The following is a 27,579-nucleotide window of genomic DNA, read 5'->3' on the forward strand; positions in this document are numbered from 1 at the left end:
TTTTATGTTGAAATTAGCGAAAGGTTAACGGGCGCCTAAGCTCCACGGCGATTCAGCAGAGCCCATTTGACATTTTTGTGACCGGCTAGGGATAAAAACGCTTTTTTATGTGCACCGAGCCAGCTTCCCCCACCCTCCCCGGCCGAGCAGCCAACGTCTCCCCCTCAGGGCGAAGCCATGCCGAGGCGATTAAGGCTCCTTTTAGCCTCTTTCTGCCCGCCGGTGGCGGCGTGGGGGGGGCGGCGAGGAAACCCCCCGCGGGCAGCGCCGCATCAGCACCACCCTCCCCTGCCCCGCCGCCCTCCCTGCCCTTCCCTCATCGAGGCCGCGGCGAGGGGCGGGCCCGGGGAGCGCGGAGCGCATCGATCACCGCCCTCCCTGCCTGCCTCCATCCGGCCGCCCGCCCGCTCGGCGCTCGGCTCCCTCGGCAGCCCCGGCCCTCCCCGTCCCCCGCCATTTCGCACCGGGACGGGCAGCGAGGCGGAGCCCCCGCCGCGCCGGGGCGGCCCACCGAGGCAGGCAGGCAGGCACGGAGACGCCGGCGTCGCCCCGCGGCTCGGCGCAGCGCAGCGCCACGCAGGTAGCCGCCCTCCTCCCGCACCCCTCGCCCGCTCTCCCTCCCTCGTCCCCCGCTGAAGGGGAGGTGGCTGCCCGCAGCCGGGCGCCCCTCGCCTCGCCGCCCTTTACCGGGGGCAGCGGCCGGGCTGCCGGCTGCCCTTAGCCGGAGCCCTCGCCGGCGGTAGGGGGCGGTGGGACAGGTGGCCAACGCCCTCCGGGAGCCCGGCACCCTTGTGCTGAGTCAACACTTCCCTCCCTCGCCCCCTTTTCCCCTTCTTTTTATGTAATTTAAAGCCCGGCCGCCGGGCCGGCACGGAAAGTTTGGCCGGTGCGGCCGCAGCCCCGGCCGGGCGCTGAGGGGAGCCGGGGCGGGGCGGGCGCGGGGCTGGGCCCCGGGAGGTGCGGGGCTGGGGGGGGGTGGGGGGCCGGTAAAGGGCCGCGACCCTGGGGCTCTTCCTCGGCTCGGGGGGCAGCCCCGGCCCCGAGGAAAGCCGGGCGGCCTCCCGGAAACTTGGGGAGAAGGCAGTGGGGATGGTCTTCCCTAGTCTTCCCTCTTCGCGGGGATTTGCCTGAATTTGTTAATTCCGGCCCCTTGCTTTTCAGCCTCTTCGCGGTCGGTGTATGCAGCTCCGCGCCGCGCTTCAGAGGTGTGATTTTGGCTGGGAAATCGCTTTTTTTCCCTCGTCCCTTTTTGTCCTGCCTTTCCGGGAGAGGATCGCTTTCCGGTGCTAGTAAAGGAACGCGGCGGTGAATGAAAACGCGCTGACAGCATCCTCGTTAGTTGGAGCCTGACTCTCTTCTGCTTAATGTTGGTTTCTTTGTCATCAGGTCTGCTAAAAAATGACAGAATATAAGCTTGTTGTCGTTGGAGCTGGTGGTGTAGGCAAGAGTGCCTTGACAATACAGCTAATTCAGAATCACTTTGTGGATGAATATGACCCTACAATAGAGGTAAACAACTTCATCTTGTGCTTCTTGTGATGAGGGATTATCAGCGGTAATGGTTGCTTGTGTTTGGATGCTTACCACAAAAAAAGATTATAGAACAAGACTTTGTATTAAAAGGGCTCAAAAGTAAAGGTCCGCACCACGCCAGTATGAGCAAATCGCTGTAATTCTTGGTCTGACTGTGGAACAACAGATACGGATAAAACATTCACAGTTTTGATCGACTGAAATATGGCGTTAGTTGCCATGTTTTGTTGGACAGTTTGAATGCAAGTTTTTAGGATCTTGGTAAGAAAGTATTCCCCAAAGTCATTTGAAAATGCCTGCTAAAACTTTAGCTTTGCATCAGTCTTTTAACATCGAAAAGGAAAGTCGTGTGTAAGGAGCAATTATAGTTCTGAAATGCACGTGTCAAGCTTTCTCAGCTCTTATCATTGTGATCTGTTTCACACGGTGAGCAATGTATTCTGGGATGCTATGCTGAATGAGGCAAAAATTTGGAACCCGATTTTTTTTTAACACGTCGATGTGTGTATCTGTATGTCTAGAAAAAGGTGTAAAGTAGCTGCTATAGTGAATTTTTCGGAATACATGGCATAGGCCTTCAAAATCTGAAATTATATTTAAGCTTTAAAAGTTACGGTATTTTAAAGGTTTTTAATGAGCAGGCAAGCCTTGCCTTATAAATATAAGAAAAATACTCGTGTTGTCTGAAATCTCCAGTGGATCATTGGATTTAATAACCTCAGACTGTATAAAAGGAGAAATGACACTATAATTTACCCAAGATCTTTATGTTCCCAGCGTTGAAGCTCTTTAGCTTATGACTTCATTTATATGTTTATACAATGGGGCGCTTCCAAGCTCACTTCAAGGAATCACAAGGGTTTAAATCTATAGGCATAAAATGGTGACTCGGAAAATGGCTATGTAGTCATTTTCAGGTGGACGTGAGTAAAAGGAGCCAGTGCCCTGAGATGGCAGGAGGCTGTCTTTAGTGAAGTACGCACCTGAGGTAATATTCCCCAAAGAGTGATGTGTTGGCTCAAGTTTGGGATTATCTTAATGTGCACGTGTGTTTTGTGTCTGCTAAATGGCCAAGTAACCTCATGTATGCTTGTTGAAGATTTTGTGAAAAGGAGAGATGAAGAATGACTAGCACTAGGAAGGCAGCTCTTTCAATTATGAAGATGTGAAAGCTGAAAACAAAAACAATGACAACTCAAAACATGCTTAAAAAACAGGGTACACACAACTCCTTGAGAGGAACAGGCAAAATGGGTTTTACTTTTGGTTGCAGAAGGAAGTTGTTGGTGTTTGTAATACATGCTCATAATCATCTGGGTTTCCTAGGTTAGAGGTGTGTTTAAACACCACAAAAAGTACTGTGGAGGGTCTGTATTAGAAAATGTCATATAAGGACAGACCTGTGTAAACAGTTTAGGAACACACAAACTTAAATATCAGTATCCCTAAATCACTTGAGGGATTTTTGCTAATCAACAAGCTGAGTATTTTGAGGCATGCCAAATAATTTTTAGTGTAGGACAATAAAATTAAAACACAGCCCTTGTAGAAAGGACGTAAAATCCGAGAACAATGGTTCTTACTTAGTAATGGGCAGGATGACTGTAATGCTGTGGTCCATAATCAATATCTTCTTCTGAAAGAAAGAAACGGTTAGCCTAATGGATGTTACCTGCGTCAACAACCTGTTGCATGCAGCGGTGTTGGTCTTCTGTAACTCCTGCAGGTTGTCTGAGCGCTAGTTACCATTTTTGTCTTATAAATCTTGAGACCTTGAAGGTGGAGACTGGATGTTCCTACTCACGTGGTAAATCACCTGGTTTGCTTACAGCGCTGTAGAATAATCACATAGTTAAGCTTCTAGGGAAGAAATAGTTCTGTTGTAACGGGGGTGGTCTGTCATTGGGGTGACAAACGGGTTCCAGCGAATGGGCTTGTAATGGGGTTTAAATGCTTCAGTCCTCACCAGGGCAGAATCTCATTCTGTTCAGAAGGGTTGCGAGGTTGTGCTTCCTGTACAGTTGTGGTGGTAGGGGTTGATTAAAGAACAGTAGCTATAGAGGCTGTCTCTTCATGCAGTATAAGGAAACAAGGCTAAAGTTGTTTTGATAAGTAACTAATAAGGTGATTTGGTAGTGTCACAACTATTATTTTTCACTTACTACTGTTCCTTTTATTGCCACATGGCTGTTACCAAAATACTAACTTTTCCTTACAGGCAAATAATCAAGCTAAGTAAGTATTTTGGAGAAGACAGAGAAAAGAGCTGAGTGTTTGTTATATATAGCGGATTCTATACCTGTGTGGTTATTTAGTGGTTTTAAATCTTTCATGATTAACAACGTGAAATTCAACACTTCTAAAATTCCTGCATTGCTAAGACAGTACAGCTGAAGAGGAAAAAAAAAAAAACTGGTTACTTAACCACGGATGCATTCTGTAATATTGTTGCTCTTTTCAGTGGATTAGAATGAGTGAATCAACAACTGTCTTAGCTGCTTGGGAAGCTTCTAGTCTCATGAGCTGTTTGGGTATAAATATAGATCCTAGATTCTATAGATTTCTGTCTGACCAGATGATGAGGGGGGGGAAAGAATTAAAACGAGTGCATGTTTGAGTGGCTACCGTTTCTCAGAAATGCATGCTTTATATGTTTATCGCAATTTCATATCACTTGAAATGGATGTCCAAACACATGTTTATAGCCAAGCAATTTCAAGTGTTTTTTTCTAAGACTGTGTATGTGGTCCCTTGGAAATCTGGCCTAACACGCAGAGCAGTTGGACTAGTGCCCTCTACTGGTCGAGGTTTGTTAAATCTTTAATTGCAATATCTTGTGTGATGACTTTTTTTAAAAATTTTTCAATAGTTATTTTCACTGCATCAGCATATTTAGTACTAACCTGTGGGTCATATTTTAAATGTCTTAGAGAAAGAACAGCCTTCCTAGTTGGCTGACAAAGGCTTTTTTTTTTTTTAATTGGATTAACAAAATCCCGTGAGTGATTTAGAAATACTTATATTTAAGTCTGTGTGTTCTTAAATAACCTGCGCACCTGTGAAACTTCCACCAACATTTAGTAATAGCTTAGTCTTAGTAGCTGTGATATTCTAATATTAAATCATTGGTATAGTGCATTCTTAAAACAAGTTATTCTCTGAGATGGGATTTATTAAGCAGTAGATTTTTTTCAGATAAATTCCATATGTAGTGCATAGTTGAGACCTCCTATCATGTTTTGCTATCAGTGTTAGTTGTGAACAGATGGAATTATTGCTCCTTTCGCATAATTCGTGTGATTTTTTTATGGCTTGAAAGGCCAATAACAGCAGGCTATGTGATTAATTAAATTAAAACTTTTTGATGTAGGTAGTGTCTGCATACTGGGAAAAATGGCAAATTCATATTTGGAGTCGTATACTACTTTGAGATTCATTTCTAGTTTGCATTTTGGTTTTACTTGATGGTCTTAAATTAGGTGTTTCTTTATTGCAGTATCTTCCAGTGTGCAGTGAAGCTACAGAGGTTTTAAAAATTCACAAGAAGGGGTCTTTCATTGGTAAAGGGGAGTCTGGCTGTGTTGGGTTCTGCTATTGCGTTTTGAAGTAAGAGTATTACAAGTACCATAGCGGCGTAACTGGCGCTGAGCTTTTCAGTACGTACTACATTCATTTTTTGCTGGACTTGATAACTTTCACAGCACGGTAACATTTAAATTTTATCTGTGATATGTATAGGCTGGTGTTCACCGCAGTGATGTTGGGGTCTCAGTAACCTGAGCTATTAACGTGATGGTTCAGTTTTCTTCCCTACAAATGTGATTTAATGTTTGACTCCTTGGCAGGGAGGAAACCAAAAACTACTGAAAAAGCCAAATGTTTTTTTTTTTCAGTAACTTAGAAAATCTCAAACTTGAATCCTCTCTCCCACATCCTTTGTCTTTTCCTTTCATCTCAGGTCTTTCTAGTTAGTGACAAACTTTTCCTTCCAGAATTGAGAAAAATGAATATCTTCTCAAGGCGTTCCTTGCTTTTGTACCTGTGTTGCGCTTTATGCTGGTGCATCTTTGCTACTGCTGCTAGCATGGCATACTAAAGTTAGCACTTATTGCAGGAAGAATTTTTTAAAAATTATTTTCTGTGATGAAAGTTTCCTAAAGTTTTTGTTTAGGACTCATTTGTGGTGTGTTTCTTTTCCTCTGAAGTGATAAGGTGCAAAGGAGTAATACAGGTTTTCCAAGAACTGTTTTTCGTATTTTTAAAGTAGCAGTCAAATTGTAAGGGGTGAAAATGAAATAGGCTTTTTAAACATGCCTAGTATAATGCAAGAAGTTCTACTAGTATGTCACTGAACTGTGATAAAGTTAATCATAGGACATGGGTGATGTCTTGTTGAATTTAAGTAAATTGGAATAGAGATGTGTAGGTTTTCTTATTCTTCTCCTTTAAGCATCGACATGGAACATTAACCTTATTTTAAAACTTAGTGGAGCTTGTTTATTTGTCTCATCTGCATCAATGTTTAAACATTGCTTATATTTTTCTAAAGTTACCTAGTATTTACTCAAACACTGAGTTTGCGCTTTTGTGAAATAAATTTCCAAAATCATGTTGGAGTTTAACTTTTATCTTAAAGGGTAAGTGGTCAATATTGTTCTATCTGATATTGCTGAATGATAGCCAGGCTAAAGATAAATAGGAGATTAGAGAGTTTGTTTACTTCAAGATTTTGATCCTATACAACTGCTTGTTTTTAGGATGAGCAACAAGAAAGAACAGAAACTTATTAAAAAAAAAAAAACAAATTGACAAAGTGCATAGAAATAGATGTATAGTGCCTTAAAATGCGTACAAAGGAAGCAAGATCACTTTGAATTCATCTTCAAGTTAGTTAGAATTGCAATTTTAACTTGCTTCTCAGTAGCTTAGGCTCACTTTTGCAGAATTTTAAAAAGATCCTGTTTATATAATAAGAACAGAAGCAATATTGTGTTAAGCTCTGCCTAAAGGATTGGAAAGGTAATGCCGTGATTTTGTCTTGACACCTTTTATGTGTTACAAGTACTGTTTACTGAGAATAATTCATGGCACTACTCAGTGACATTGTTAAAGCTTATTGACATGGTTTTATTTAGAATATATAGGTACTTATAGCAATTTCAGATTTGTATGGAAAAGTAATGTTCGTCTTCTTGTTATTGCTAAAACTATGTACTCAACAGAAACCTAGCACCAAAAGGCCCATAAATATGCATTAACATTTAGCTGTTTGAGACTTTGTACAGATTTCAGCTACTTGAATCAGTGACCTAAAAACTTTGAATTGATAGAGTTGAAATAATTTGTTCCAACGTTTGTTCTCTTAACCCATCAGGGCTTTTATCTGAATTTGTGCTTTGTGTTGGTCTGTCTTGGCTGAAAAGCTTGAACTTCAGTTATATCTAGTAAACTTGGATAATTTAATAACTATTATTGTATGTACCTGCTTAGGAGTACAAAATAGATTTTTCTGTCCCAAACACTGGAGGCTTTTTATATATCATTTCTTTTTCAGAGGCATACATTCTTGGAATAGTTCTCGTGTGAACCCTTTCAATTTTGTTGTACATTGTGGCATAGTGCTTTCATAAACATCCATAGAATGAAGTCAAATTTTACTCTTTATTTGTTGGTAAATTGAGTAAACTTAAACTTTTTAAAATCATGGTTACAGGTTTCTTCGATTCTTGTATTAACAAAGGGAGAGGCTTTTGATCTGGATCCAATTTGTACTTTGTGGCCCTTTGTGCGGAATAAGAACTGTCCTGTGTATGTGTACACATATACACACATGCAGGGTTACCTGCTGAAGATGCAGAATACAGATCAGAACATGTCCTCTAAGTGCTCTTTCCATCTCTGGATTACTGTATTAGTATAAATACGGGCTGCCAATGTTTTTATGCTGTCATTTGCACATCTTTAAATTTGGATTTTAACTCTCGAGTGTTTTCAGTTATGCTCAAATACTAGTAAGCAATTTTAGAATTTTTTGAGCTATGGGTGCTCGAAATCTTGCTTGTTTGTATTTAACCAAGGCGTATGTTTTTTTCTCTTCTTTAGGATTCCTACAGGAAGCAAGTAGTAATCGATGGGGAAACCTGTCTCTTGGATATTCTTGATACAGCAGGTCAAGAAGAATATAGTGCAATGAGGGACCAATACATGAGAACAGGAGAAGGTTTCCTGTGTGTATTTGCTATAAACAATACAAAATCTTTTGAAGATATTCACCATTATAGGTGTGTATATAGAAAGATAATTGACTAACTCTTGTATTAGGTGGATAGGTTGTTTGCTCTTATGCTGCATAACGATTGACCTCTTGTGAAACAGCACGTAAAGGGAAATATGCAAATTAGCAACACTTCAATTTATGTATGCATTTGTAGGTCTGTAATTTTGGGTAATCTGAAAGTCTGCTGCTTCATTTGGAAGTTAGGCAGACAACATATCTAAAAGGTCTTCTGTTACAAATTAATGTGACTTAATGTATCTGCCTCAGTGGATATTATTTATTATAGTGAAAAAATATCTAAAGGTAAACTGCTCATTCCATAAATAAAATTGTGTGTTAAGATGGGAAAACTTACACAGTTGAAACTTATAGGCGATAATATAAACTGTTAGCCTTTGTTCTTTGGGGGGGAAGGGAAGAAAAATACCTGTGCAGTATTGCTAGAGTAAGATGTGAGCTCTAACACCTTTAGAAAGAGAGAAAGAGACTTACAAAATCTCAGTTCCAGGGTGATGGCTGACTTAGATAAAATTTCAACTCAGCTTTCTTGACATCAGCTACAGTAAAATGGAAAAAGAAGCCAGTCTCTCCTGGTGATTACCATACCAGGCCACTTGTAATTTAGTAGGTTAATGTTATACTGAATTTTAATTAATAATATTTAATATTACTGAATTCTACTTACCTTCTGCTAGAAGGCAATGCAAATCCCACTAAAGATCACTGAGTTTAGCAGCTTCAGTTTAAGGTTAATCCCAGACAAATAATGTTAAGCTGTTCCTGGTTAGGTATTTAAATGCTGACAAATCTACATAAGTAATAAGCATAAACTCAACATTTAATTACAAAAACATGTAACTTCAGCTTGTACCAGATAGAAGGTGCTGCTCTTCATTTAAGGTGGGATACAATGACAGTTCAAAGTAATCAAAGTCAGGAGCTGTAACTGTCCTGATCATACAGCTTCACTTTCTCCTGTATGCTGGCAGTTCAGCTCATTTGACTGTCGTGTGTTGATTTGAGTAGCTGAACTGGTAGGTTCCTAGCCACAAGAATAGTTTACTGCTGGCTTATCTTTCTGGAGCAACTGTGTGATTAGGAGAGTACTGTGGGCTCTCTGCTTCAGGACAGTTCCTTTTCTAAATTTAAATTGGGTTAGCCAGCTTTTGTGTAAATGTCATTAGGTATAAAATGTTGTAACTAAAGAATGTATTGGTACCAGTGACTTAAAAAAAATGAAACACTTAAGAGTTCTCACAGCAGGGATGACAAATACAAAATATCTCTTGGTTTCAGGGAAAAAAAAAACCACTAAACTTCTCTTCCTCATCTAACCAGACTTACGAAGTCCTTATAGTGACTTCTAGTACTTAAAAGGGGGCTACAGGAAAGCTGGGGAGGGACTCTTTGTCAGGGTGTGTAGTGATAGGACAGGGAGTAATGGCTTTAAACTGAAAAAGAGGGTAGATTTAGATTAGATACAAGGAAGAAATTCTTTACTCAGAGGGTAGCAAGGCACTGGCACAGGCTGCCCAGAGAACTTGTGGACGCCCCATCCCTGGAGGTGTTCAAGGCCAGGCTGGATGGGGCTTTGGGCAGCCTGGTCTAGTGGGAAGTGTCCCTGCCCATGGCAGGGGGGTTGGAACCAGATGGTCTTTAGGATCCCTTCCAACCCAAACCGTTATGTGATCCTACAAAAGGGCCTCCTATAGCTGTAGAAGAGGAAGGGAAGAAAGCAAGGTGTTGACATAAGGCAAAAAGGAGTGCAAAGGTTTTTATATAGATATAGATATATATATATATAGATATATATATATATATATATTTTAGTTCCACAAAGACAGATTTGCAGACTTGTGTAAAAAGGCCTTCCCTGTTTATCTCAACACTGAGTCAGATGCTGGAGTTTCTTCCTTGCATTCACACACCTGTGGATGGCCTTACAGTCTGAAGCTGAGGGTTTATAAATAAATATCTGAAAACAGTGACAATGTTAATTAAAGAAATGGCTTCTGGATTATTTGGGAGAGCAAAAGAAATGAGTGATGGTTATTTGAGATTCCTGACCTGTACATCTAAATGGTATTGTAAAGATGTTTTCTAGCTTGTGTTTGAAAAGACCTCCATACCAAATTTCTCTTTGTAGAGTACCAGACCAATGGACTTCAGACAAAGTTTAAAACCCCCCTTTCTAAAAGCAGGGTTTGTAATGATGACTTAAACAACACAAAAACACAGTACAGACAACAGACATAGGGCTTTTGACAGCATTTTATCTTGGCAAATGAGTTGGGTATTGAGTGCTGAGTATGAGAGATCAGTAGTAAGATTTATACCAGAGCTGCTTAGGCTCGTTCTGACATTAACTGTTGTGTGTTTTTTTTTTTTTTTTTTTTTTGGGGGGGGGGGGGGGCAGGCGGGGAATTCTTGTGTAATGACATCAGAAGCTGTGGCAGTTTAGCCTTATGAGCATTGTTGATGGATAAACTTATTGAAAAATGTCAGCCTTTTTAAAATAGGATAATATACTTGATGGTGATAGGATTGGTCAATTTACTTTTTGATGTTTTTTTTTATAGTGTATGTGTGGTAGATCAATATAAGGGATGACATTGGAATGCTTTATCTTCATTTTGTTTCAGTGGTTTTAAATCTACTGTGTAAACTATTAATATCTATTATATAAAATCTGTCTTTTTCTTTAGGGAACAAATAAAAAGAGTTAAAGACTCTGAAGATGTCCCAATGGTGCTAGTAGGAAACAAATGTGATTTGCCTTCCAGAACAGTAGATACAAAACAAGCTCAGGATTTAGCAAGAAGTTACGGAATTCCTTTCATTGAAACATCAGCAAAAACAAGACAGGTAAAGCTCAAAACTTACCAGATAAAAATATAGAACTCCCATCTTAATTATCATAAAGTTAATCATTCTGGGTATTGACAATTGCTTGGTCATATCAATGGATGTTTTTCTGCAGAGTAGAAATTCTTGTGGTGTCTTTTCTGTCATCTCACTGACAATCTGTAGTTGTTTATTAATGTGTGATTTGCTTCAGTTGCACAAACTTAAAGAATGAGACCCTCACTGCTATTGCACTCCACTGTCAGACAGTTGCAGAATTCTTAACATAAGGCTAGAAGATGAGTTGTTTGTATGCTTAATTAGTAACCAAAATAATTTTTCTTTCAGGTATTGATTTAGCATTAGTGGAACATACTTGATAAACCTATTTTATAGCTAAGCAATTGACCGTAAGTCATCTTTGAAATTACAGGTCATTTAGATTAAATATTAGGGGTAAGTTCCTTGCTATTCTTCACTCAGAGGGTGGTGAGGCACTGGCACAGGCTGCCCAGAGAAGCTGTGGATGCCCCATCCCTGCAGGTATTCAAGGCCAGGCTGGAAGGGTTTTGGGCGGCCTGGTCTGGTGGGAGGTGTCCATGTCCATGGAAAGGGGGTTGGAGCTAGATGATCTTTAAAGGTCCCTTCCAAACCATAATGTGGCTCTACAGGATTAATTGCTGATGTAAACTTGTGCTCCTGACATTTTTAGAGCAAACACTTGTTTATTGTACTCCACTGCTATAGGTGGAAGAGGCAGCACTAGGGCCCTCTCAGTGTTCTGTCACTCTTCTGGAACAAAGCTGCACATGGTGGTATATATCATGGTGGTATATTCAGGAGAAGATAAGCTGGAAGTTATAGGTGAAACTGTTTCTGTGCTTGAGAAAGTATTCTTAAAAAAAAAACAAACTTGATTTTGATTTTTTTTTTTTTTTGTAAGAGTAAAGGCTCTCAGTACAGAATTTTACCAGGCCTGAGCTGCCAAATAACTTGTACTCTCTGCATAATCAGAAGTGTTGCGTGCAAGCTATGAATCGGGAAGTAGGTGTAGCAGAAAAAGGCAAATAAGGGCAGAATGCTGCAATTCAAGTAATGCTGTGTAACTGCTGAATACATTCAGCTGCATCATTTGGCAGAACTTCTTCATGGACAGTATGCAAGTTATTTTTGGATAAAAGAAGTGAATATTTCATTAGTGCAAATTTGCTACACCCACCCAAGTTTCTGACAAGTTGAAACCTGGGCTGATAAGTAAAACTTCACTGAGGAATCCAAGGGATTCTAACTTCTGGCAATAAGAGAGCCTGTAAACCTCTGTCAGGTAGGATAAGGAAAACAGAACTACAGAACTTCAGTGGCTGACAATAAACGAGGCCATAAGAGTGTTCTGAAGAGTGTGGCATATAAGTGGTCTGAATAGAGTGTTTGGAAGCTCCTGCATTAGTGGCTGTCATTGAGATGCTAGGATAAAAAGAACTCTGAAATCACATTTGAGGTTTGAAATACAAATTCTATACTAACATATAGATCTTAATTTGTTCTGCCTGCTGTATGAAGTGTCAGGCGTTGTTTAGGAAATACTCCTACACAGTTTTAATGAAAGTGGGTGTATCTTCGAAGAAGGTTCCCTCACCCACAAACTGCAGATTACTCCTACAAGCAGCCCGCCATGCCTAATACAAAACTGCATGCTCAAAAATCACCACACCTGTCCACTCTTCTAGTCTTCTTTTACCTGAAGTACTATCAGCTTTTTTTCTTTCATCCAGATAAGTCTTTTAAGAGGTCTGCCAGAGGTTTGTACTTGTTTCAGAGGACAATAAATTTGTCTCTTATGAACTGTTACTGCTACAATTCGTTTTCTAATCTGTGACTTCGTATTGTTAGTAGTGCCAATTGAAATATAATAGAAGGGGTCTGGCTGGCTTTTGTTTTTCAAAGTCAAGCTTTACACCCTCTGCAGATAAGGAGTCCCTAAAGGTCTTAGATTTTAAAGTGAAGAAACATACTAGTCTCTGCTGAGAATGTTGCATTCTAAAAGTTGAATCATTATGTATGTTTGCTGGTTCTTTCATAGTGGTGTTCGTAACACGTTGTGTTACTAAACCTCCTCAGCTGCAGGTTTACAAAGCTGTGTTAATAAATTATCGTTGAGAAGATGGATGTGAATTGGAGAAAGAACCTGTTTTTTAAATTACAGCAAGATCATCTAAATATTCATGTATGTGAGTGTATATATATGTGTATAAATGCATATATATGTTTTGTGACTTTCAAGTCACGCTGATTTATCTAGAAATATAAATGCACATATACCTTCTTCAAAAGTAACTCTTTAAATTGGGGGGGGAGGGTCGAGCCATTTTGTGAGCTGGATGTGGTCCGTGGACTATATTTTTATTGGGCAGAATTCAGTCTTTGTCATTAAAAAAAAAATAAAAATCTGATACTCTTTGGCTACATGCAGAACTTCTGTCTATGAACAAGTGTAGCTGATGGTCCAATAACTCCTGAAATGTGCAGAAGGTCTGACATGAGTATTCAGCAGTAGGAACCTTTTTTCTCCTTCCTTCCTGTACCTGCCATCACACAAATGTGGGCACTAATGTGCTGCTGAAGTGCTCCCTGCTGCGTAGCTGCTTTAGGTCTTCTCTGCGCCCCACCTTTGCTGGGAGTTAAAACCAGAGGGGCTTTCTGGGGAAGTAAGAGAGGTAGAAATGCAAAGGAGTTGCCTGTCTACTCTGTTTTGATTGCCAAGACATATCTTTGAAAATGAAAGCATTTCATGCTCAGGCAAAATCTTACATCTGTTCCAACTAATTCTGTTGTTATTTAAGATCTTAAAAAAAATGATAGACTAGGTCAAAAATAAGAAACGGAATAACACCGAAATGAAGTGCAGAAATAAGTTGTTATGAAAGCTAGTGTATTTGGATTTACTCGGTTCTGACTGGCAATGAAGATGTGGATTAGGGGGTATCCTTTAACGTGCCACTGTCCTACTAGTATTAGACTCAAAGGAAAAGCAGGTATGTAGGAGTTACTGCATGCTTTAGTTGTTGTTGAGAACATATACTTTTTGAAGTGTTTAATTAAGTTGACCTACATGACAAGGATGCTGTTCTTATACTGTGATGTCTGGAGAGAACCTGTGTGTAATTGGTGCAGTGTTTACAGACATTTATTCCTATGTCTCTGGTAAGATGCACAAATAACTGATAATTTAGACAATTTGCTTGGACTGACTTGTAATTTTTTAGGGATTTGTTGTATCTGTTTAACAATATTGTTGTTTCACTCAAAGCTGCTGTTATGTGTATAGCTGTGCAACACTTCCCATTTTTAAAATCTTGTTTTCAGTTATTTATGACTTGACCTCACAGTGCAGGCTGAGTTGTGTTTTTTTATTTTTTATTTTTTTGGTGAATTTCTGTTTTGTGCCACTTGTTTGTAAGGTAAAACTTTTCCAGAAAAATTCAGTCCTTCCCAAGGAGAAGGCCTCAGGAAAAAGAAAACGTTTTGATAATGTTGGAATAGAACTTTGGCATCCAACATCTGTGCTGAATGACTCCAGGATACTGAGGAAAACAGTTTTGCTGTTTACCTGACAACATAAATAGAGGCAGCCAAAAAAGGGTACATGTGCACAGCACGGGTGAAATTTCAGGTAGGACAGACAGCTGTAATTCTGGCATTTCTTAACTTTCGAGTGGTTAAATTCATAATTACAATTCTGATTTTTTATGTCAGTGTAGTGATGTATGTCTGATATTTAACCTTCGTAAGATAACACAACTTTCAACTAAATAAATGCTACCACCCCAACTAGTGAAAGTTACTTCTGCATGTGGCTGAGTTGCAGTAACAGTTTCCAAATAGTCCTTTGAAGCATTGTATTTATAGACAGCAAAAACAAGAAGAGCCTTAATCTCATGTAGCAGGAGCTAGTAGGTTTTTGCAGGTTTATATACCACCTGGTATTGGCTGAACTGACTTTGCATCTGCAAAGTTTTGTCAGGTGTACCTTTACGCAAGTGAGGATCATTCTTTTTGCCCATGTCCACAGGAATACTTTTGTTTGTATAATAGTTGGTTTTAGGAGACTAACTCTTATGAAGTGTATAAAGGTGAACGGAACGCTTTTGAGATGTCAAGGTTAACCTTCATTAATCTCTTTTAAGCACTATTTATAGAAGCAGAACAGGTGAAAATTCCTGATTATGCTTTGGTCCATATTGAAATAGCCAAACATTCAATTTAAAATATGATTACTTGCAAAGAAAGATTATCTTCTAAGTCAAAAGCATCTAGGGCAACATTGCCCTAGAGGTTATGGGTTCTTCAGGCTGTTCACATCTAAACTGCTATTTACTTAACTTTTTAATATTTGCCAAAGGATATTTTTACTTCCATTTATGTCAGCTAAAAGAACTGGTTGATTATATTCCAGATGTGTGAGGCAGGCTTATTTAAGGAAAAAATACTGAGAGCTGTTAAAATAAATTGCTGTTAAAATGGCTTCTTTTTAAAACTGGCACCTGGCTCTTTAAAAATGTCACCTTGTAATAATTAAATTAGCAAATGTCTTTCTTTGTATACAGTTTTCTTTCAGAATAATTTCTCTCAACAGAGTTCATAAGACTGTTCTTGATGGTGGCAGTAGTAGCAATTTCTTTTCTCACTCTGTCTCTCTCCCTCTCTCTGCATTGCTAAAGCAAATCACAGCTCCTGATGGTGATGGGGAATTTGGCAATAAACTTTGGGTGAAGAATTATCTAATTATTCATGTGAAAGCTCCATAATCAAATTATGTATTTCTACTGCAAAACAGTAGATTTGCAAAAATGTTGATTCTTGTACAGCCTGTGCTTTGGCACATAGCAGCGGATCAATGTTTACTCTTTCCTCTTTTTAATGGAGTAAGTTTCCATGCCTTCTAGGAAAACATGAAAGTATGAGCTTTACTTTTGTTTTTTTTTTTTTCTGTTTTTAATGGCTCTTTTAAATTGTGCAAACTTTCAGACCTGAAATGTAAGACAACTTGGGAATTTGTCTAACATGCTAACAGGACATGTTTTGTATAACAGATACAATCCAAGAATTAGAATAAAATTCATTTAATATTTAAAATTTGTATGGCTGTAGGTCAGACATACCCTCAGATAAACAGCTGTGTGTTAAGAATGAGTCTGAAATATGAAAACTGATGGTACAGGTCAAGCAAAATAACCCAGTAACTATAGCAGTAGATGTTAGCTATATTTGTTACAAGTTGTATAATACAAAGATGGGTTGGAGAGAGAATTTAAGGAAAAACTGCCAAATAGAAGCCTGGATTGTGTGTTTGGATAATCGTAAGGTTTTGGGGCTTACATGGTTGTACTGTGTTCCTTGATCTTCAGTCTCTTCCACTGTTATTCCAAATATTGACCTTATAGTAAATTAACAACACTTGATGTGACTGAGGAGACAGGTGATGAGACTGACAGGAAGGCAAATGAAAGATTTACTATCCCCTTTAAAAGCCGCAGCTAAACCTTAACACCAACTTGAAGCTGGCGCTGTACCTTTTCATCTTGTGTTTGCTAACACCATTCTTCAGTCCTCAGCATCTCTAAGTGATATAAACACATAGCTGCAGAAAGGTAAGGCGTGAGACCAGGGAGAGTGAAACACTGCCCTGGCATGCCTGAAGAGCTCCCCTTAACGAAAGGAAGATGCGAGCAGCAGAACATCACAGGCTGTTTGTACGTAGTGTTGTTATTGATCCTGGCGGGTGCTGAAGTAACCCAGAAAGAGCAGAGTGGGTGAGCCTTTTGTGTGGATGTGAACTAAGCCCTTAAACATGATCAGTAATGAACTTGTTGCTTTGTCTGCATGGAAGAATAACCTCTAATTACAATAAGTATTTACTTTGAAAGTTATTCTGAAATAGATACACTTGAGATGCTTTAAAAGCACTTTGCCGTGACTCAAATATTCACTCTCCTAAATCTGGAAGCATTGTGTTTGCTCTATAAGTAGCTTTAGAAACAATAATGAAATTTAGTATTCTTAGGGGAATTTATTTATTTGTAACCTGCTATGAAATTGCCTGATCTACAATTTTTCTATACTTTGTTAGCGTGTTGCACAGATTTTTGCAAAGCAAGTACTTTAAGAACAGAAGAAACAAGCTTACTTTGCCAGCCCAAAGAGTAACAGGTTCTCACTTTGGCTAAGAAGTGAAAATAGTTGGCTAACTTTGTGGAAGTACCCCCTAGTTACCAATCTAATAGGGCTTTGTGCCTGCTAAATACATTCATGCCCACAAAAATGTGTGAAAAGATTCAGAAATACAAGTTCTATTATTTTCAGCACTGGAAGAAATGGAAGAAAATTGTTCTTATTCTGTTTTGTCCTAGTGCTACCTGGCACAGGAAAAGAAAAGAAGTCTTGTAGAATAGATTTCACGGTAATTGGTCAGCAATAAATTCTTTGGCATGTCTCAGTTCCTTGCATTAAAAAGTCCTTATCAAGCAACAAATATGCAAGCCCAGCATTTTAAATATATTAATGAGGAGAAAAAAGTTTGCTTGACAAAGTTGGGTACTGGGCTAAATCTTAAACTGTACCTTAAATGCAAGGCTGATCTTATGTAAGAAAGAAATTTTGTCAGCTAGGAAGGCAGGTCCTGTGGCTTATTCTGTGACATCTTTGAGAGTTTTATTCCATATTCCATTGTGCTGTTCTGATGGACAGGATCTTTGATATTTATCTCTGGACTCAATATGAACACAGCTTTTCTGTGGACCATTTGGAGATCCATATACATTTCTCAAGTAAAGCTCATAATTTTGGTGTTTTTTCCTCTGCCATGGGTGTTCCAATATGTCAATTGATAATAAAGCAATTTTTAAGGAGTTATGTTTTACAATGCAGAGAGTGGAGGATGCTTTTTATACATTGGTGCGAGAGATTCGACAGTACAGAGTGAAAAAAATCAGCAAAGAAGAAAAGACTCCAGGGTGCGTGAAAATTAAAAAATGCCTTGTAATGTAACAGGGTAAGTCTTGTAATGTAACAGGGTAAGTCTTGTAATGTAACAGGGTAAGTTCTACAAATCATTTGTCAAATAAAGCTGATTGAGAATATCTTGCAAATCAGACGTTTTATGATTAATTACATAATTTAAGATATAAAACCAATCAGATTCCAGTATAGTAGTCCTGAATAATATTCTTAGCAAACACATGGATTTGCTTTGTTTTAAAGGTTTTTGTTAAATAGAGTAAGAGGAGGTCTTTCCTGCATATCAGGGTCTCCATCTGTAAAGTGCAGATTTAATTTTGTGTGTCAGGAAGTTGAGAGGAAAATATTTTAATATTTTCAGTTGCAGATACTACTGAAGTTGGACGTTGACTGAACCTTCAGCTGATGAGCTGAGGGGAGAAGATAATATTTATAGGCCTTCTGAGGTGCAGAAAGAGGAATTCCTCACTTTTTTTTTTTCCCCTGAGTCTTTAAAAAGAAAAGGAGGGGAGGGGACAGGCAACAGTGAAGTACAACTGAAAAAAAAAAACAAACATCCAGAATTGTCGCAAATAATTTGTTAGTGATACACTCCAAGTAAGAAGAATAGGAAGGAGGAGGAGAGAAGAATCTGTGATGTGGAAAAAGTGCTAGTCTCAATCACTTCCAGTGATGTCTGGATAAACCATCAAAATAGCTCCTTGCATATATTACTAACCCATTAATTTTTTACCTCTTTCTGCAACAAATCAGAAAGTGGGTTGTTACTCCTTATATACTTTGCAAGCAGGAGGATGATATGGAGTTTCCTGTTGTTTAAAAGATAGCGTCTGTTTTTCAAGAAGTGTTTTTCACACTTTAGAACACCTTGCAGAAAGGTTGTGGAATTCAAATTCCATCTTAAAAAGACTGTTGTACCTGCAGGAAGATTTAATTCGATAAGGGAATCGAATCCTCAGAGGGAGGAGGGAGAGATTTTATTATGTAACATTTTTTTTTCTAGATCTTCTCAGGATTATTATATCACTGAAAAGCTAAGAGTGAATGACTGCTCTAAGATGCAACTTCAGATATTTGCTTAAGAGAAGATGCTTTATGATACTGTTTGTATCAAAGGCTTCCTTTTCAGGAAACTTGAAACTTCAGTTATGAAGCTCCCCCCAGTCTTGCATCTAAATATCTTAATAAAATGCCATGGAAATACCTTGTTTTATTTTTCCAGTTAAAGCAACTTGGCAAGATTGCGTTTGATAAGTGAAATAAGAATTAAAATTGTCTAGGCCTCCTTCCTGTAGTCTTCTGAAAGCCAACTATGCTATTTTTTGCTGTCTTACTAATATAGCCACGATGTGAAGTGCCTTTGTTTCCATGTAAGATGTTTTAAGTGTTTCTATTAAACCCTTGCCCTCCACCTTGATAATGGTTTGACCTTGTTCCTTGAGCTCCTCTTCCTATGGGAAGGTTTGTTCCTTTTCACTTAGTAAATAATTTCCCACTTGATCCCCATTACCAGAATTAGTCTAGTAAAGAAAGCATTCATTTGTTATCCTTGAAGTAAAATTTCTTTTGGTATACTAGATCTTGAATTTTCTGTTTTTCCTTTTCTTAGACTTCCTTGGGAGGAGAATAGGATGTTGGGAACTGTGGTTTTATTTGTTTTTCAGATTCTGGGATTCTTTTTTTTTTTTTTTTTAATATAGCTGAGGGAATGTATGCTTTCTTTTTACCTGCTTCCTATTTTCTTTATGCCTGCTTCCAAAAGAAGTATGTCATCTTATTTTTTTTCCCCAGATCAAGGGAAATCTCTTCTGTCAGCAATGGATATTGTTTCTTTTTTACATATCCTATTTCAAAAATAGTTTTGGATACAAGACTGTAGAACTTGCAGAGTGCCTGCTCAGGAAAAAGACCTTCATCTGAAGATCAAAAGATCTTCATATTCAAATGAATTCCTTTAAAAATCTTCAAGGTACTGATAGTCATTTCAGCAACTTCATATTTAGGAGGTTAAGCTGGAGGAAGCATACTCCAAAATTCTTGTGGTACAGCTGTAATTCAGTAGTGATTCTAGTGGCATAAGAAGTCTAGCATTTAAAACACTCTGGCTTGTATTACTTCCCATTCCGTGACATATGTATCTTATTTCAGTCTGCTGTATAGTAGAAAAGCTAAGGAGAGCAGCACCTAATGATGCAAGTTTTTCAGCTGGTATTCAAAACTTCAAAAATACTAATTATAGCACACTTTGCAGTGATGCACAGTATTTATTTTCCTTTCTTGTCTGCGGGTAGTCAAATTTGATGGTTCAGAGTGTTTTGGTACCTCTAGGAATATTCAGTTATCTTGTCACTTACAAGGTGCCTTTTTAGTTACTTTAATCTTGTCAAAGTTTTGAGCAACCTTGTACTACCCAGATTATTATTAACTGCTGACACTTTCCAAGATTTTAATTCCTTTGGTTGTTACACAAAGCAGAAAGTACATAAAACCTTTTGCTCGTTTTTTCATTTCCAACAAGCAAGAAGAAAATTCTGAAACTCAGTGTAAGATCCTCAAACGATTTCTCTCTTGAAAGCATTAAGTAAGTTTTTATATAAAAAACATACTATAATGAAAAGCTGCTCTATGGTATAAATTAAGCATCTAGACAAGCAATTCAGATTGAGCTGTGTTAGTAAAAAATACTTGAATTATGAAAGTTCATTAACTTCTAGATTTTTGCTTAAAACTAATTTAATGATTTTTCCATGGAACTACAGACACATACATGTTCACTTTCTCACAACTGTTGTGTGTATTATAGTATTTATTAAATATATTTAAAAGACTCTTCCACCATTTTAAACTTTTGTAAAGATCTATTTGAGGCTGCAGTCCTTAAGGAATCCCAATTCCTTATGATTTAATGGTTTCTTATTGATAGATTCAGGTTACTTGCCAAGTCGCACACATGCCTGTAACTGCATAACCAGACATCCAGATTTCTGTGTGGCTACAGGATGATAGAACTGTGGTGCCCCAAAGAGAAGCTGTAGCCAGGATCAGGTTGTTTCTGCAGGAACAGTGGGATTTTTCTGTTCCTTTCATGTTTCTTAGCTGCACTTTGGAAAAACAAGAGTCAAGAGCAAGCTCTGTCCTGAATGCAGCAACTTACTCTCAGCCTCTGTTTTTCAGAGCAAATATACCTTTATTGTGGCTGTGTGGTATAGCTTGGAGCATACATTGTGTATTTTGAGTTTCTAATGCTAAGCCTGGATTTAAAGCACTCATTCATTCAGTACATCTTATGCTTCCTGAAAAGTTTGTGCACAATAACTCCATTGTTAGAGGGAGAAAAGTCAGCTGCATGCTGTCCCTTGCTACTGAAAAAAGTAACTGGGGAAGTTGACCACATTTGATTTTGTAGTATTGATGCCTTTAGGGAACTTCTGTAAACAGAGTTTCCACTTGTGTTCTAATTTCATTTTTAACACTTAATCCACAGACTGAAAGATCAGTTTATTTTGAATCCCTCAGTCCTAACACAAATATTCTAAATGCTTTGTATGTTATGTTATATTTATTACCTAAATTTAAAAGGAATTTCTGTTCAAATACAGAAACTAGTATATATGTTGTTAATAACTTTAAAAGCTTGCTCTACAAAGGTGTAAATGCGAGGATGAAAGTTGTTCTTCACAAGTATTTTGCAACATGCACTGTATTTAAAAGATCATCACCTTACTAGGTAGAATAAGATTTCAACCTTAGTTATGAAGCCATGTGATTAAAGGCCCACAATATTACTTTGTATGAGTTACTTTCTCTGTATTTACTTAAAATATAGTTTAAGGAAGGTAGACTGCTCACTTGAAGACTTCAATTGCAATTTCTGTTTAGTTTGTCTTAGAAGATGCCACTGAAAGCTAACAACTGTCCGTGTAATGAATGCTTTTCTAGCACAGTAAAAGTCTGAAGTGCTGAAGTAGTTTTGTAAGGAGATGTGAATAGTCTTGTAGATGAATATTGTGCAGAAGTTTTTCTTGTTGTAAGAATGAAACTGTTCTCTATTGTGACTGATTCTTAGTACTTTCCTTGTAGTTGGCTGTCTGAACCATCACTATTTGTAGATCATTTCCCTACATGAACATTGCCAAATGTACTTTGTGCATTAATGCTGAAGTTATAAGTAAAATACAGTAGCTGTCTATAAAATAATACCTAGCTTTTCTAACTCTCAAAAGACCTGACCTTTTCCAGAACTGTGGGTACTTTTACTAGGTATGGTACATCAATTTTATTTTGACAAATAACACTTTAAAACTTAGAGCAACTTAATTGCACGAGTATTTTATATGTCATGAGATCTTGCAGAGTGTACTATTAGTTTTGGTGGAAGAGCTACTAAGGACTTTGATCTAACATTAGTTATTTGTAAACATGTTTATAAACTTGACACATGAAAGCTTTTAATAAATTTGTTTGGAGGTCTCTTCCAACCTAGACGATTCTGTTATACTGGAAGCATTGCTTTCTAGGTGTAGCTAGTAAACACCTCACTGTCATTTGGACTTAACATATATAAACCATATAATGGTTTCATCACCATTTGGTAGTTGACTGAAACAGCAATGAATAAGGTGATTTTTGACATTTTATATTTGCCCTTTTTTCAGAGTTCAGTCTGCTCTTCTGCTGAAGTAGGTATACAGGAATAAACTAAGACTTGATTTTAATTGGCAGCTTGAAGGCAAACTAGCTGACAAGAGGTAGGAAGCTGCCTGTCAGTTGTAGGGCTGAATTTCTAAGTCAGTTTCTATAGTGGTGCAGTTGGCTACTGTGATGCATTAACATTACACAACTATTTCTGACGTATCTAAAAGATAATGCAAGGAGTGAAAAATAAAGTTTTTCTTAATGTTTTTATAACTGTCAGTATTAAATGTAAAGGGCTTACTGAGAACACATACTCAGTTGGGATTTGGGGCAGCCTGAAAGGTAGGTAATAATATAAATAAACTGTATCACATAAATAGGTCATTTCAAAGTATACTGTATAACACTGTACTCGATTATGGTTCACATCAGGCATACAGGTCTCTGGTCAAAACAGCTAATTTTCCTCAGTTATAATTATCCCCCCAAAAGTGGAAAAACTACTCAGTGTGAAGAAACATTAGCATTTTTGTCTGTAGCGTAACTGTTGGAGCTGTGGAGATTTTAAATGACTGTACATGATAGAACACACAGATAATGTGTTCCATGTGTCTTCATATAGGTTGAATTGAATGATTTATCAAATACTAATTTATCATTGCAATGCCGAATTGATTTGATTGACTTGCTTATGTAAAGATTTAAAAAAAACAACACTATGATGTGATTACTGTATTAGCATGCCTGACAAATGACATGAATATGTAGATTAATCATAACCATCTCTTTGGTACCAAATTTTTGCTGCAAATAGTTGTATTTACTTGTAAAAGCCGTGTAGATTATTAAGGCATAAGCAAAGCTAGCTAATGCTTCAGAGCTTTATTCTGAAATCTAGTAGTAATAATATACTTGGAATCTAAAGATATGGTGCCTGTGCTTTTCTAGTCTGAGGTGGGACAACACGTGCCTCACCTATGTGGACAGGAGAGCAGTAAATGTTCCCAAGTCACATTATTAACAGAGTTGTACCTGCGGATGTCTGTGGTCAGCTCCTGGGCAGTAACTCACCCGCAGGCTGCTCTAAGTCCGGTTTGGGAATAGTAGAGAAAGGGCAGGCAGATGATGCTAGCTGTTGCTGGTGTCAGAATAGTTCATTTGGGTGTCTTAGTGTTCCTCAGACCTCAGGAGAGGAACAGCCTGCAGCCAGGACTAGTTGTTCAAACTGGCTGGCTGCTGCCTAGAGCTGCTCTCCTGTGGGCTCTGCTGCCCATGTACAGTGATGCAGTTAGACGTGATGCAGTCAGACGTGCATCTCATATATGACAGGAGACAACTGTAGTCCCCCATCCATCTCAATCCATTTTTCCCAAGGTGCCAACTCCCAAAATCTAGAAACGCTCAAGAGGGTGTTGGTGCCCCAGCAATTCCTCCAATGCACAGCTTGATTTAGGGATGTTGTAAATGCTTCGGCAAGGAGAAGACGGTGTCAGCTCTCCTGGCAGGCAGCAAGACTGCTGATTGAACACACTTCACCTGATCTGGTCAGATGAAAACAGCCTGTACTTATGTAGGCAATTAAGTCTGTTAATGTGATCTTAATGTGTGCACCTCTATTTTTTCAGGGTGTTGATGATGCCTTCTATACATTAGTTCGAGAAATCAGAAAACACAAAGAGAAGATGAGCAAAGACGGGAAAAAGAAGAAAAAGAAGACAAAGACAAAGTGTATAATTATGTAAATACAATTTATCCTTATTCTTAAGACATACTTAAGTAATTTTTGTACATTACACTAAATTATTAGCATTTGTTTTAGCATTACTTTACTTTCTGCTTCATGATCCTGTTAGCTTTACCTGAATGCTTGTTTTTAATGACAGTGGAAACTTCATTCCTCTTAAAGTGCCAGTATTCTTTGAGTGTTGGTTCTTGAACTAGCAATGCCTGTGAAGAAAACAAACAAACAAAAAAGACACAAAACAAACAAAAAAAAACCCACACACACAAAAACCTGAGAACTGTCTTAGGACTCTTTGGTGCATGCACAGTTGCTAACTTCCTATTTTTCTTACTGATTGTGAACTTTCGTTCTGTGTGCAAACAAAACAATGAAATGATGCTCTACACATTCTAACACCCCCTTTATTTTTTCTTTTCTTTCTTTTTAAAATCTGGTTGGGAAAACGGATTAGTTAGCAAAAGAGACTTTCATTTCAGACTTCCTTTTTATTTAGACTGACTGCAATATAGAGAGACCAGAAGCCTTTATAGTCTTCCTGTAGATTTTGCTTCTAGGCATCTAGTCTTGTAGCATTTCAGATCAACTTTAATGAATGTAAAGATAAAACTTTCACAAAAAATTTTTCACTGCAATTTGTCACGGTAATTCCTTAAATACTATATTTTTTCTATAAAAAAAAAAGAAAATTTAAAAAAAGACAATAATGCACATCTGGCAATGGAAAAAGTAAAAGTTCTAATTAGATTGATTTGCTGTTGTTAATGCATTGCTTTAAGACTTTCACTTAACTCCTTGTGTCTGAAGACACCAAGGTGAAATCTTAGCTCTCCAGATCCCATAGCAGTAAATTATCTTAAAGTAGCTTTGTTCAGTAGGTACAGGATTTCACCCTTAGTGTCTCTAGGAAAAACTAGAAAGCCTTAATAGATAAGTTGATTCAAATTCTTAGGTTAATTCATACATGGATCCAGAATTTATCATAAGAATTAAATCAGAATGACTCCTAAATTATATAGCAAATTAAAACCATTTGTTTTTTTCCCCAAGGGTGGCATGAAATATTTCCAGATGCCTATTTTTAAATTCTAGTAACCTCAAATCAATGAATTAATGAGCTTGAATTTAGCTGCTTCATGCAAATAATTTGGAAATCCACAATGCCATAAAATGGTGTGGAATTTGCACAAATCTTCAGCGTAGAACATTGTTCCCAGACTCAATGTTTGTGTGATGTTTGTGAAGTGCTGGTTTTGTTGCACAGATTATATGGTTGGTGAGTGGCATTCCAGTGTCTAGACTGTCATGAAACGAGACCAAGATTTTAATGTTGTCTTTCTCTGTGGTTATATTTTCTTGTGATTTTTTTTCTTTTTTTTTTCTTCTGATCAGAATTAATGCAGAATTTTTGCAGAAGCTTTCCATTTTGGTACTGAAGTAGTCTAGTCATTTTGCACCAAAGTAAGAGCCAGTAATTTCAGTGCTGCCAGTTCCTGTCATCTTACTGGAAATGTTGCCTTGTTAGATGCTTTTAGATGTGGCCTCAGTTCCAGAAGGTACACTAGTCCCTAAGTCAGCTGCAGAGTAAAATTTGAAAGCGCGACTTCAGTGTACCCTAATTTAAACATGACATTAATGTAGGATAATTCAGGACACTGGACTGGTAAATCCTGGAAGTTTGGAACAGGAAATAGCAGCATTGCTCTAACCTAAAGTATAGCTAAACCATTACATGGAAATTTTACACAGTAGAATTCTAATATACCAGTGTAACTTAGACCATTTATATGATGTCAAAGGTGCAACTGCATAAATGTAATTTTTTTTCTTTCTACAAAAAGAAAAATACAGCAGTGACTGTTAGGTGGAGAGCTGCAGAGCTGGCAGGGGAAGTATACTGTCTGGATTGCAGCATGTTCTTTAACTAATGTGGCTAAGAATTTAACAAATGAACGTCTTTCCCTGCCTGCACTGCTTGTTCCCCTAGGCCCCCACCAAAACCCAGTCTCTCCCCTTTCAGCTTCAATACGAAATATACTTCAGATTATGAAAGATTGTGAAAAATGGTAATAGGAGAGACTAGCACTATATTTTAAGGGCCAGTAAGGAATACAGACAAATTCTTAATGTTACAAAACATTTTACAGCATCCAAGGTTAAAAGATGTATTGGAGACAGCTGGTTATTTGCACATTTTAGATGCTCTTGATTATATATGAAGAGCATAGCAAAACTTGATAGTATATCTTGCGCAAACAAAAGCAATCCTTAGATGACTCTTAAGATTTTTGGTAACTGAGTCACACTGCATGTAAAATTAGGGCTGGTCTAAAATTCTCATGTTAATTTAATTAAAAATGGTAGGAGAAATAAATTTAGCAGAAATGTCTTAATCATCAAATGCAGATCAATATAGCTCTAATATGAAGCTATATGTAAGTAGTTTTTTCAGTAAGTGTGATCTGTAGCTACCAATCAAATTATTACAATCTATTTACATTTGCCCTTATAGACATTAAAAAAAAAAAGCTCATCCTTGCCACTGTTGTGCAGTTTTGTCTTAATATTTGTAAAGATTTGGTGAAGCATGTTGGATTGCAGCTTGCACACGTTGATCTCATAATTATTCTGTTTTTTCCCTATTTGAAATGCTTTCAAAAAACATACCTGGATGTACTATCATTTCTGATAGTAAATGCTAAATAAACATGTGAATCACGTACCATGTTAATACATTAAATTGCCACGTGTCAGGGAGTAACACCTTCTTATGGTAGCTTTATGTAACATGGGTAAACAACTTTATCATCGGTTTTCTCAGAACTGAAAATTCTTTTAACCAGTCTCATTGCCCTAAATTTTTTTCCTAACTTAAGAAAAAAAAAGTTACACTGCATAGAATTTGTTACAATAACAGGATCTCTGTCAGGGGTAAATCCCGACACACAATCTTCTACTCTTTGCTCTATAAAGCAATACAGTTATTACCTTCAAAGACCATCAAACTGTATACAAATCATTTTGTCTGAAGTTTACATAAAGCTACACAGATGGTAAATCTTTCCTAACATTTCTTTATTCCACTGTCTCGTGTTTTCATGTTGAAAATACTTCTGCTTTTTCCTCTTGAGTGCCAACTTCTTACTAGAATGACTTCTTAATGTAACATGTTTACCTGGAATGTATTTTAACTATTTTTGTATAGTGTAAACTGAAACATGCACATTTTGTACATTGTGCTTTATTTGATGTGGAACATATGCAGTGTGATCCAGTTTTTCCATCATTTGGTTGCGTGACCGGAATGTTGGTCATACCAGATATTAAGTTTAAAAAAAAAAAACAAACACTGTTTTAAAATTTTTAATGTTTTTAGGAGTATGTGCTGTGAAGTGATCTGGAATTTGTCATTTTTTTGTCAAACTGTACTGCTCCTATTTATTGTAATGTAATAAAAAAAATAGGTATTGTGAGTTTCTGTCCATGTTTGCATTTCTCTCCAAGAATTTCAGTACATCATCTTTGTAATGGGGTA

At 37.8% G+C, this 27,579-nt stretch overlaps 1 protein-coding gene across 4 annotated transcripts; it reads left to right on the top strand.

The window, feature by feature from the left end:
• Positions 1-354: 354 nt before the first annotated feature.
• On the top strand, positions 355-27,517 carry KRAS (KRAS proto-oncogene, GTPase). Of its 4 annotated transcripts, XM_035540829.2 has the most exons (7): positions 419-580; positions 1,387-1,509; positions 7,636-7,814; positions 10,516-10,675; positions 17,579-17,694; position 17,746; positions 23,929-27,517. In XM_035540829.2, exons 2-7 carry the CDS (start codon positions 1,399-1,401, stop codon positions 24,043-24,045), a joined length of 684 nt encoding a protein of 227 aa, XP_035396722.1. In that variant the 5' UTR covers positions 419-580; positions 1,387-1,398; the 3' UTR covers positions 24,046-27,517. The 4 variants fall into 4 exon arrangements, with proteins under 4 accessions (XP_050564310.1, XP_035396721.1, XP_035396722.1 ...); XM_050708353.1 differs by lacking the exons at position 17,746; positions 23,929-27,517 and adding an exon at positions 18,672-18,765 and having other exon boundaries at positions 355-580; positions 1,162-1,509; positions 17,579-17,664; XM_035540827.2 differs by lacking the exons at position 17,746; positions 23,929-27,517 and adding an exon at positions 18,672-18,765 and having other exon boundaries at positions 17,579-17,664.
• The last annotated feature ends 62 nt before the right edge of the window (positions 27,518-27,579 follow it).

The sequence above is a fragment of the Cygnus atratus genome, chromosome 1 (genome assembly GCF_013377495.2).
Source record: "Cygnus atratus isolate AKBS03 ecotype Queensland, Australia chromosome 1, CAtr_DNAZoo_HiC_assembly, whole genome shotgun sequence".
In the NCBI taxonomy this organism is placed as follows: domain Eukaryota; kingdom Metazoa; phylum Chordata; class Aves; order Anseriformes; family Anatidae; genus Cygnus; species Cygnus atratus.